The sequence below is a fragment of the Drosophila obscura genome, unplaced genomic scaffold (assembly GCF_018151105.1).
Source record: "Drosophila obscura isolate BZ-5 IFL unplaced genomic scaffold, ASM1815110v1 contig_109, whole genome shotgun sequence".
Taxonomy (NCBI): domain Eukaryota; kingdom Metazoa; phylum Arthropoda; class Insecta; order Diptera; family Drosophilidae; genus Drosophila; species Drosophila obscura.
Genome location: NW_024542690.1, coordinates 979424 through 992352, shown reverse-complemented (window position 1 = coordinate 992352; position 12929 = coordinate 979424). Strand labels below are relative to the sequence as shown.

Genomic DNA, 12929 nt, shown 5'->3' with positions numbered 1-12929 from the left:
TTCGCTTCGTTCGTTTGTATCTTGTTTCGGGAATACTGCAAGGATCTTGGTGGGAAAGTTGAGTGAAGACTGCATAAAAACTTTTAGCGTCACGGCATTCATCCCGTTGTGACATTTTAAAATGCAATTAGCAAACTCCTTTTAAAAATTTAGCGTTCAATTTGGTTAATTTGCTCCGCAGATATACAGGTGGCAAGAGGCCGAGCCGGTCGGAGCTTTCATTAGCATTCAAGTGACCGAATCTGCGGGATCCTTGCAAGGACAACCAGCGGCAAAACAATACATATACATACATAAAAAAATAATATTGACTGGCATCCGCAGGTGCAATCCGCGAAACGAGGACCCAGCCGACAAACATACATTTAATATATGTATGTACATACATACTAGACATCTGTGTATAAGCCTAAATTCCACGTTTTCAGATCAGTGTAGGCTACCGGATAGCTCAAGGGAACTCTCCCTGTCCGGTGTATGTCTGTTTTCGGAGTTGTTCCCCCTATTGACTTGGCCAGTCTACGGATGTTCTGATTTTCGGATTCCCCTCCCGTCTCAGCCACAAATTGAAACTAAATGAATGCCCAAATGAATTCAATCCAATCACATGTGAAGGCTAAGGCTAAGGCGAATATCAGTTTCTGCAAACCTGCTGTGGTAATTATCCTACAATGTAATGAGTTCAGAAATCAAGCAATAAATCGAATTATATTACAAACTGGCTCTTATTTAATAAGTATTTAATTTCCATTTAACTTAATTTTATTTAAAGTTATAAAGCCAAAAAATACCACAGTTAACAAATAAATATGTGCACTGCTTTCGACTAACAGAGTTTTTTTGGGACGCCATAACAAATAAATGTTTGCACTGCTTTCGACTAACAGAGTTTTTTTTGGGACAGCTAACAAATAAATGTTTGCACTGCTTTCGACTAACAGAGTTTTATGGAGAGACTGCTTGGCGTATAATATATACAAATGTAAAATGTGTGGCCACAATGTAGAACTAAATTGAACGAACATAATTCTCTCCTCCTTCAATCGACCTTAACTTACGAATACTTTCTTTAATGTTATAGCTTAACATGATTTATTTATTGCTTATGATTTCATGTTAAATTAACACTAACTTTGTAAAAGAAAGTTTTAACATTCACTTTTTCCGCTATAAAATGTTACAAAAATAACATTTGAAAGTTTGTTGCCAGCAGCATGTTACAAGGACTTTGGCAACATGTTAAGTTGTTGACAGCATCTTAAGTTTCTGGCAGCATGCTGGTGCTGTTAGTACATTGGCAGCATGTTAAGCTGTTGTTGTTGCACCATCAATAAAAGGCACATATTATGTTAGCTTAACAGTTGTAGCTTATAGCTGTTGGCTTTACATAGCAAGCAGTGCACTGCTTTAAAGTAGACAGAAAAAAACATCGTTAAATTTTAACGAAAAGGTTTCATATTAAATTCACTAGATGGCGTTGCAATTTTGTAAGTTTGTAAATTTTTTGCAGCGCACAAAAATTCGAAACAAATAAAATATTTTACAAGTTTGACAAAAATTACCGATGTTTGTATATAGATTTTTTCTTTCATCTTTCTTTTATATATATACTTTTATAAATATGTACTTATATGTATGTATATACAGTTAAGCTTGCTCTTTGCGAAATCAAAAGCAACACGGATTTTCTTCAATGAACCAAACTAACATTTTCTGACAGATTTGGGGCTTTAAAATTGTTTAATAGATTTTTTCTATTATCAGAACTTTTTTTAAAGATTTTACAAAAAATTATATTTTTCTATGATTTTTTTCAGAGTAAGCGCATCGATTTTTCATTTTACTTAAACTTCTTACATCTGGTTGTAATCAACTTTGCCATTCTGAACAAAGTATAAACGCAGCTAAAAGTTGGATTCAACACTTTCTTGTTTCAGCTTACCGCATGAGAAATATTATGCTTTCAAATGCAAAATTTATAATTTATTTTTGTTGTGTATATGTATATGCTTAAATTAGGCGTCGCTGAAGGTATCACCAATTTATTGATAAACGGCGAAGCTAAAACTGTTCAAGCAATCCTTGAAAAATAAAAAAATTCAACAACAAAAATGGCTGGGATCACTTTAGCTTTAACGTAAGCTTTAATACGCAGTACTAAACGGATATTGGATGAGTATATGAACTTAGTAAGAATGTGTGCAACAGCCGCCCCATAGAGTATATATTTATACATGTATTTACATATGTACATATTTCCATACATTTATTGTTGTTCAGTATCAATAGCCGAATCGATCCCGTCCAAAACCTCTGTTGCACTAGGGAAGATTTCGACAAACAATTTAAATTACGTTACAAATTTCCAATTTTAAATTTTTGCTTTCAAGAAACTGTTTGGTCTAGTTAAGATTATATATTATCGATGGGAAATTGCCATGTTCAGTTATTGACAGTAGATGTAACTCCCAGTTTTCACACCTGGCTACATCCCTACTAACGTCACAACATGCCCGAAAAATCTTTATTAGTTCCCTCCCAGCCCTTTTGCTAGCTGAGAATCTTTGTCACTTAGACGTAACTCGTTTGGTTGCCTCACCCCATAGATATGGACACATAATAATCATTCGCCGTTTCATCTGCGAAACAAATGCGCCTGCGAGTAGCTGAGAAGCCCATCCCCAGCCCCATCCCTATCCCCATCCCACCCATCAATTCGAATTCTCACCGACATCTCTTCTTCGGCTCTACCTACACCCGAACTTGAAAAGTTATTACTGCACCCAGGCGGAAAATTGCTTCTTTCTCCGCGTGCGAATTGTTTTTACGCGTTGTTTCAAAGGCGGCCGCGTGGTACACACCTACAGCTCCGCTTCCGGCTTTGGGTTCCACACTGTGCCGGGTGCTGTCCTTCCCTGTGGTAGCTGATTGCCGCTAATGAACGTCAAATTGAAAAGGCAGCGATGGGCGCGGCTTAACCCCAAAAGCAGAGCTCAAATGGACAGGGACACGTGAAACGTTTATATGTGTGTATATGTAAGTGCATTCAGGGATGTATGTACGAGCACGTGTGCATAACGCACATTACTGTTACTGAAAATGTATGTTTTTGAAGCCCTGTCTGTGAATCGAGTTTCAGTATTTAGTCCTGTTGACCGTCTGCCGTTGCTGGCTGCTTTTAAATCCACATGCGATGCGCCATATCCGCCGGCGATTCACCTCTGAGCTACGACCTTTATAGTTGTGCCAATCAGAACGATGAACTGCAGCACTGACAGCAACGGAGGTAGTTAGTAGACATACGGATCCTGGACTGGGACTGGGACTGCGACTGGGACTGGCTACGCTCCCCGCCCTGATGGAAAACTTTGGCTGGGCATTTCCCAGAAATGTGTTTCTTCCACGCCTAACCGGAATATTAGAGCTGCCTGTCAGCGTGTGGCGCTTACATGCCTGCAACTTTTTGCGTCCCGTCCCGATGCCACCGACAGGAAGTGTCAAACAGGCCTCACTCACTTAGTCTCACTGCCTCGGGCACTCCCACTCTACTGTGGCAGGTACAAACTTTTTCGAAATTTGTTGGCGCAAAGCAAACTGGAGACAATGGCGAGGAAGAGTGTGCAGACGGGACGCTGCCTGTCATCGGGAATTTTGCTGACATGATGATTGGTGATCGCGGGGAAAACAAAGAAACGCAAACATTTTTCCAGAGGGCCTGCGGAAAAGCAAGCAAGCAAAAGAAACCAACCAACCAACCCTTTTCAGCGGTCCGACTGGAAGACGAAAATCACCAAGAGTCGAGATTTGTATTGTAAGTAGGTCGCTATGCAGACCAGAAAGATACGTACACATGCATATGTAAGTAAATTCTTGAAGAAGGAAATTATTACTAGTGTATTTCCCAGCTGAGCACGGATCACTGTGCGCTGAGCGCGTAGGGCGACATTGACATTATGTATTGTCAAGTCAAAGACCTCAAAATTTGTTAATGCCTCGTGTGCATGCATTCCCCTCTCGTGGCGTGTTATGTTGAGGTCTGTCGGGTCGGAGCAGATTAGATGTTCGGCGATGATTCATTGAAAATGGCCTGTCAAAATGCCAACTAATTGCAGATGGAGGGGCGGTATTTGTTTATTTTTACACTGATGAGTTTTTCATTTGAAACTAATACATTAGTGTAGCATGGAAACGCCAATACAATTTCCCAGAATAGCTTTCGGGAAAAGAGGGTGGGCTTAAAAAAGTTCCAAACTTAAATCCAGCTGCTTCACTAAGATCTTCAACAGGTGCTTTTGGAGTAGGGCCGACTGCATGGGCTGTGCACATACCATGCGGTATTCCAAAAGACCCATAACACAGCACAATCCCAACAGATGTATTACCAAGCGATTGAAAAACACAGTGGAATTTAGAAATTCACCATTAAACTCTGAATATCTTGCTAAAGAATATTAGTATCTCCTTTCCAATCTGCTTCTTGTAGCGACAAGAATGTCACCAAAGGATAACCAAATCATTTTATATTTTATATTACACAAAAATTACTTAAAAAACAGAAAATTATGCTTCGGTTTGCGCTTTTATATCGTGAAAGGGCTTGCAGTAAATAAGATTGTTTTTTGCCCCAAATATTGGCGACCGTTTCAGACGATACAATGATATTATACAATTAGTATTAGTTAAATGTGTGGCAGTCAGGTCGCTGTGCCAGCTCGAGAAAACGAAAAAGAGAATCGAATTTGAATTGCTATGTGCGGGTGTGTTCTGTTCTCAGTATGAATGCTTCCCGAATGGCCAGGAGTCTTTCTGTCAATCGCCGAGTTGAGAATTTGGGGGCGCCGGCATCTCCATTGTGTCTGCTTTTATTAACGCACATAACTTTTTAATACAGGCAGGCTCATCTCGCGTCAAAAAAAAATAAAATATACATTTTTCACTCGATATTCCGACCATAAAATAGATTTTTAATTTGCTGCGGCTGAAGAGCGAAATAGTAAAAAAAAAAGGAACAACATCAATTTTACAAATGCTCAATCTATATATAAGATATATTCTAGTGATCAGAATCTCCGTTCCAATATTTCTATTATCCCACAAAATGCTACTCCTACTTATTTTGACTCCTACATTTCCGTATTTCAGATGAAGTACGTTGCATATTGGTACACCAGTACAGTATGCCCATCTACCCTGTGAATATTGTGGGTCATTGCGGGTTGACAAAAAGTGGGTACACTCATCATCGTATGGTAATACATGTATAGTATACATACAAATATCTAAGGAAACATGTTTATTCATAGCCTTGGCGCGGGTTCATGATTTCCACTTCCAGTTCGCCCCGGAAGCCCCATCCCCCATCCCATCCCGTGTGCGTATGTAATGCACGCACTTATGCTAACTCCTCAGCTTCAAAAATGCTTGCCTGCTTTCTGTCTGTATGTATGTATGCTTGTATGTGTGGTTCAGCATGTTGTGTAAAAGGTGAGTGTCGTCTTCAGTCCGCTATTGACTTCAGCATACATATAAACATACTGCATTCATACATATGTACATATGTATATGTATTTACATGTGTACATTCAAATGGTGGTTTTATCTAATGCCGCCGCACACAGCAATCACGAGCGCGTTTTTTGGGGAAACGCTAACGTTGTGAGTGTCACGATTATTTTTATTAAATTTGATCCCCTCAATCGCTCCAGCTCACACGTCCAACCACTCACTGAAATACTCGCATACACAAATAAATATGTACAATATGTATGTACTCTGTACATACTTACAAAGAGAGTATACTACATGGCTGCATCATGTCCGAAGAATCGCCTAATTTTAATTTAAAGGAGGACTCTTCCTGCGAAAATATTACTGAACTAAAGTGGTTACTGGCTTACGTTAAGCCACTCTGCTATTCTCATTACTAGCACTAACAGTTAAGGTATATAACTCAAACCGAACCAATTAATAAAGCGGACTGGCAAAGGCAGAGTGTAAAATCGAACTTCGGGAAGATGAAATGGAAGACAGTGATGGAAACGGAAACCTCTTCAGTACGACAAGGACATACAGTAAGGCTGAACATTTTCCATTTTTATTTACCAACTTGCGTGTGTCAATAACATTCTATACAGATGGGATGCCAAATGCCTTGTGCGCTCGTGCCAAAGCAGGTCTCCAGCCTGAACCGATAGAACCGATAGAACTGATAGAACCGATGGATGCTCTTTGGATGCCTGAAAGAATATCCTTGTGTCAGCTAAATTCCTATGCAAGCGAACGAGTTGTAATTACTAGATTGCTGTTTAATTGATTTTTTGTGTGCATTTTAGGGCAGGCCATCTCTTAACTCAGCCTCTAAGGGTAGATGGTTTGAATGAGTATGGGATATTCTAAAACCCATACAGCTCTGTGTCGATGCTTCACGTCGAGCAGGTAGACCAGCCGTAATGTCCTATTCTGCTACTGCGTAGGAAAAGAGCGAACGGTAATTTGGAAAGTCAACATTTCGCATTTTCATCGATTTGGCAGAAAATGCAAATGGGGAACCATCTTAATGAACTCCTCCCTCTAGCGACGAAGGAATCAGCGGCGGAGAAAATGTCAAATAACAACTCGAATAAATAAAAGATAAGAGCCATGAAGCCAACAGTCAAACAAAGGCAGGGGCATTGGCACCGAAGGAACGAGAAGAGCATTTACGCTGGGCTTCGTCAAGGCAGAGGGCAATATGGAACGAGCTGTAAATAAGAAGAGCGATATAGCCACTTACCCAACTTCTCGCCACAGAGCACGGAGCTGGGTGACTGTGTCCACACCAAGGCTAACGCAAGAACTGCCGCTCCAAGATGCACGGGACGGGAGCTGGAGCGAGAGCGCTGTCGCCTCCAGCTCTGGCGCGGCTCCATCGCAAAGCTGCCGCCGAGGGACACAGAAGTGGCCAGCGAGAGCGAGGTGGCTCTATATCCTCTAGTCAGGCAAAGGATTCCTCTATTACTCGCACTCGCACAGTGATTTTTCCGTTTATTCACGATTCGTTGTGGTTTACGCAGTCGCCGCTTTCATTGGCAATTAGACGTGGGATGAGGCTTCTGCTCGAATGAGCTCTGCTCTTGGAATTGTCGTCCTCTTCGGCAGTGTTTTCCTCACGCTTCGCTACCCAATATCAGCCAACAATTGCGGTGAGGAATATAAAGATTTTACTTTAGCAAGGAGCCCAAATAAGCGTGTCATACGGTGACACGTTGCGGTCGTCTCAGGAAGCTACAACTTGGCCCCACAGCTATTCCCACGCCTACTGAGTAATTGTGGTTCAAATACTACGAAAGGAATTCTCCTCTCCAGTTTGCACTTTGCACAAATTCCTTTTCTCAAATTAAGGGGAATTGGGGATACATGCTGCTTCTGTTAGGCTCTTTACGAGTCGTTGAACATTCTTTTCGTTTCTGCTTTACAGATCAAACTTTCATTCGCTTGTTAAGTAAAAATGTCCGGATGTACCTAGAATACAAGTAAAAAATATATTAATTGAGTGCTTTTGCATGCCATCTGAATATCAATTGGCAACCATGTCTTTAGTGTTGTGTGTTGGCTAACAACAAAACACAACCAATACTACTTTGTAATAATTTTTAGAATCTCACACGATACATCCTCGTACAAAATCAGAGCAGCGTTAAAAAAAGGTGCTCTGATATAAAGTGTCAGAGTTTTAGTTTTCATAATAATTGCAAAAAACATGCGGTCGCGAACGTACGAAAAGCAGAAGTCGACTTTGGCTTAATCTAGTCAAATGCAAAAATCTGCGAATCGGAACAGAATATTTTAAAGCGATAAATTTATTTTTAAGAGGATTACCGTAGATTTCTAAAAAGTATATTTACATAAAATTATCCTTAGTTTTTTTTTTTTTAATTGAATAATTTACCGGTCGCGAACGTTCCTCCTCACGTTTTCCCATGAATCACTTCATATTTACTTAAAAACAACGTATTACTCAATTTTATGTGTGTAATAACATTTATAACAAGAATAGAAAATCTTCATTCTCTCTGCTTTTTCGGGCAATTCTTTTGACTTCCGTGCATCGCTTTGTTAGTTTGATTCAGATTCGACAATCTGGTAGATGGGCCTGTAACAGACTTTCGTCCTTTGTCTGGTCGGAAGGGAGCGGGGCGAAAGTGTGATATCACATGAGTCTGAAAACAAAATATGGTTGCTCCAGCTTTATAGTCTCTGAGATCCAGGCGTCAAACAAGACGGACGGACGGACAGACTGACAGACAGACATGGCTCTATCGACTCGGCTATTGATGCTGATCAAGAATATATATACTTTATGGGGTCGGAAACGTTTCCTTCTCTGCGTTACACACATCCACTTTTACCACGAATCTTATATACCCCTTAACACTTTTTGAGTACGGGTATAAAAACAATTACGGTTGCAAACATACGCTACTTTGAAAATCAAAATTAAAATTAAAATTAATCGTAACCCAAAAGTTTTTTATAATTAAATTAGTTACACCAAACTTACTTAGCACATGTAGTTTCAGCAACCGTATTGCATTCAATGCGAAGCAATTACAATAAAATCATGTTTTCGGTCGCGAACTGAAAACTGAAACTTTTAGTTAACTGTTAATAGAACTTTTTTTCGGTCTCTTTGTATTTTTCTCTTCAGAGTGCAGAGTGCAAACATAGGTTAGGTTAGGTTGCGGCGGCTGTCGGGATCGTCAGGAACCCGACATACTTAGGCCGGTCTCGGCCCGTTGTGATATGCAAACATAACAAATATAACATATTTTTCATGTGAAATAATTAAAAATAAAAATGCCTTTAAAAGTAGCTAGTGGGGAAATCACATTTTTTTATTTTCAGACAAATTTCCCCTTGAAAACAAATGAGATATGCTTTGGAACCATTGTATTATGCAAATTTTGACATTTCTGTTATAAGTATGCACAAAAAATACGATGATTATGAACATTTTATTTTTCGGTCCTATGGTCCTGGGCAGCTGACTGAGTACGGGTATAAAAGTAGAGTCAGCGAATCACACGTTTCTACTCGTTTTAATTAAAAAAAATGTTTTCAATGAGTTCTTCAGATTTAAGCTTGCGTTTCATATGGTCATGTTAAAAGAAATTTAAAATTTAAATTATAAAACAAGTTTTATTTCTATAGACCAAAAAATTAATGAAATTAAGTAGCCCCATATTCAAAAAAAATTGCAATAATCGAACGTACTGGTTTTATATAGATATCAATTAAAATATGAACTGACATTGCATAACCAAAAACAGATGTGGTTTTTAAGCTTGTTTTAATAAATTGCAAAACTCTGAAAATCGGGTAGGACTGTCTGTATAACATTTTGTGTACTAATATATTATATATTGAGAGTAAATCTTTTTCTGTTTATATGTATTAAGTCCGTGGGGGCAACTTACATACATATGTACGTTACTGGCGTTACGATACGAATTTTATTTTCTTTATTTTATGTTCTTTGGTGAACAAATATGATCAAAAATAGTCTTTCATATGGTAAATAAAAATAAAAGAAAACATGACCATAAAAATAATAAAAAATTCAACTTTAGCTCATAATAAACAAGTAGATCGTCAAAGAACTATTTCAAATGAGCTTTTACTAATTTCTTATGGTTTGTGTTGGTGTAGGAAAAAATATATATATATCTATACATATACACATAATGTAACTTGTGTATTCTACACCAAGTGTTGAACTTTACGATTTTGAAAAGCTAATGAGTGCAACTATCAATCGTTTAAAACGGTTAAAGCTAATATTATTTTGTAAAACGGATAGGCTGCAGCTACTTGAACAAACTTCCCAAATGCATATACTTCCGTTCAGTACGTTGAAAATACAAAATAAGTATAAACAAAACGGTTCTTTTACAAGGAAAGAAAAATATACTGTGGCAGAGGAACGGATGTTGCAAGAATTTAATTTTTCTTCGACTATTCATTTGATTTTAAGGTGATTTTTTCGATACAAAACATTACGCAGGGCATAATTATTATTGCATTTGTAAGTCTAACATTCCTCAGAAGGTAAGCTTCAGCTAAAAAGTCTTAAAAACCTATTAATAGTTGCATTCATAAGCTTTGCTGATTAATGTTTTCAAAAACAAAACGAAGGAAAATATGTTCCTGTTTATTGATCATATGAAAGCTTATCTAGTGGGTTCCGAATCATTTTCAGCAAAAAGTTTGGTCTTTGCTTAAAGTCAACCGGATAGCTTTAAAACTGACGGATATTATGGATGTAACGAAAAAATAGTATATACATACATATATGTATGTACATATGTATGCATGTACCGTATATGTCAGATACTTTTCGTTCTCTGCGTTAAGGGATTATACAAATAAAATGTTTGACTTGTTGCCGCAACATACTACGAGTAAATATGAACAGCAGGGAGTTTATAAGGATATGTGGTTTAAATAATCAAAAAAAGGATCGTTGAGATTAAAAAATGGCATCTCTAATTATCTTTTTGGGTGCAGGTAACATTCAGTCAGACGTAAAGACGGGCATGCGAAAAACTACTTGTCTATTAGGGTTGATGGAACACACAACTTCACCCACATACATACATGTATGTACTTTTTGGGGACAAACCATCCTTACGGAACGAATCCCTACCAGATATCATGGCGTCTTTTGGAGGTGCAGAAACCGAGTGCTACAATAGATCAACAGATTGCAGATCAATCATTTCATGCTCCCGTTGCTCCGAGATTTATTTTTCGGCAACGGGTGACAACGCTTTTCGGACCCGAGCAAGCAAAAACATAATACATGCAATGCATGAAGAGGAAGTGTCTTATTGTTGTTGGACTGCTACCAAAAGCAAAAAGGGGAGCCCAAACCTGATTTACATACAAGTATATGTATTTTTCATACAGTAATTTCAATATTATTTCATACTATGTTACAAAAACTGACCATAAATGACCCATTTCAGCAGGGAGTGTAATAACACTATCCTACAGAAATAATCTTTTATATATCTGCTGAATAATAAAAGTATTAGCCTCGGATACAATTCAATACCATGGCTAATAAGTTGCTTCTAATATTATAAGTAAACATCCTATGCGCTGTAGCCAAGGGACTGCTTTTGTTGAATTCCAATTATTTTAATAGTTTCAACTAACTCACTTCGCTTTGGTCCAAAAATAAATCTAACTTGGGGGTAGCAGCAACAAACTTAATTAATCTTCTAATATCAAATAATATCCAATACGTATATCAATGAATTTCAGTAAGTAAGAAAGGTCCGGATGACATTATCTCCAATTCAATTATACAAATGCATTTATAATAATTTAAAATACAAGCAAAAAGTTTGAGTTTTTATTACCATTCAAAGTTCGTTTGTTAGTATAATCCAAAGGAGGGGAAACGATTATCCGCAATGCCCAGATTTTGCTACTCGCAATCAATTTATTTTAATTGAATTTATTCCAAAGAAAACACTGTGCTCATTTTCCCTTACTTCACTGTCAAACTGTCGCTTTTAAGGGCCAAAATTCACAAATCCAACATCCAAACCCGTCACCGTCACGGCATTTTCCATCACTTTAGAGGATTTACAGATTCGCTGTGCACTGGGTATACGATTCTGTTTGAATATTGCTAAACAAGTCGACGCAAAAATTTTACACAGACACGAGCACGTCTGCTTGTCTTGACTCACTTTTCTTTTCGCTCAGAACAATGTCGCCTTATCCTTTTTCACTGGCCATTCCAGCCAAGTGGCTTGGTTGGCACGATTTAAGGGTAGAGTTGCCCCCAAATACAAATAGTCGACACAAAAGTGCTGAATCGTCGCCAAGCAATGTAGCCGCGACACAAATTTAGTTCGATGCTTGTTTTTGAGGAAAGTTATTCCATAAGCAATTTTCACATTTTCATCTGCATGTAGCTTTGTTGATAAGCTTCGTTGATAACTAGGGTGGGTGTCGGGGGAAATTCGGATTTGATAAACATTCTTTTTCCACAGGCTGTTATTTTATTCTGTTTTATTAATTACACATGGGAGATTATTACACTTTTAAATCGCCCTGAGTAGAATACTTTTCCACTTTCACTAGGTGGCCATTTACACTGGAGTCGTTTGTCGAATCCTGATAATGTGAATTTGCCTTAATTGGAGCAAATTAATCGCGTTGTAATGTTCACCAGGGTGGGCACGACCCGCTGATGACAATCGCCCGTCTATAGGTAAGTTTAATTTAGAGCCGACTACAATTAATCGCACCCATGAACGGAACCATGGGTACGTTCTCGGTTCGGTGTCGTTCTCTCCGCTTGTAACTTTGATTTCTCGACAATATTACGGATTCGGTTGACTATGGTGTACGGCTCTTTAGGATTGCAATTGATTGCGGTCTGCTCTGGCTGCGGGGCCGTACGATGCTGGACTAACTAACTAATCGCAGAGTCTAGGCATTGAGTCAGGCTACGCACGTCGAAAGTACCCGAAGGGATGTCGGACCCGAAGGGATGGATGCTGGAGAGAGAGATGCTGTGTCGGAGTTGAAGCTTTTAAGAGAAACACAAAGCTACCGTTAGGGCTTTTTCTGCACAATTATTGTCGTAGTGTCGCACTGCTCTAACGGGATTCATTGAAATCAGCGAGGATTAGAGCGGTGCGACCCTATGTCCAAAGCGAGAGCGCGCTCTTTTGAAAACGCTTTCTGCAAACCGTTGCTTTTGTTTGAATTACGCATGGGTTATATTCGATTCAGGACTGCTACTCACTTATTCCCGATGCGTTCAGTTTTATTTAGCTTGAAGAAATGAATCCCCATTCAAACTTTCACTCACAGCTATGGTTTAACGAAGATATGTATGTAGTACAACCCACAGTTCCTTGCATAGA

General features: G+C 38.6%; 1 protein-coding gene across 1 annotated transcript in view; it reads right to left on the bottom strand.

Moving 5' to 3' along the window:
- LOC111068919 overlaps nt 1-12444 on the bottom strand; it is a 32024-nt gene extending 19580 nt beyond the window's left edge. The window contains exons 1-2 of the mRNA XM_022358711.2: nt 11406-12444; nt 6773-7500 (exon numbers count right to left, since the gene is read on the bottom strand). Of these exons, the coding sequence (XP_022214403.2) occupies nt 6773-6908 (136 nt within the window). The 5' untranslated portion in view covers nt 6909-7500; nt 11406-12444. The remainder of the gene's footprint in view (nt 1-6772; nt 7501-11405) is intronic.
- Nucleotides 12445-12929: the final 485 nt, after the last annotated feature.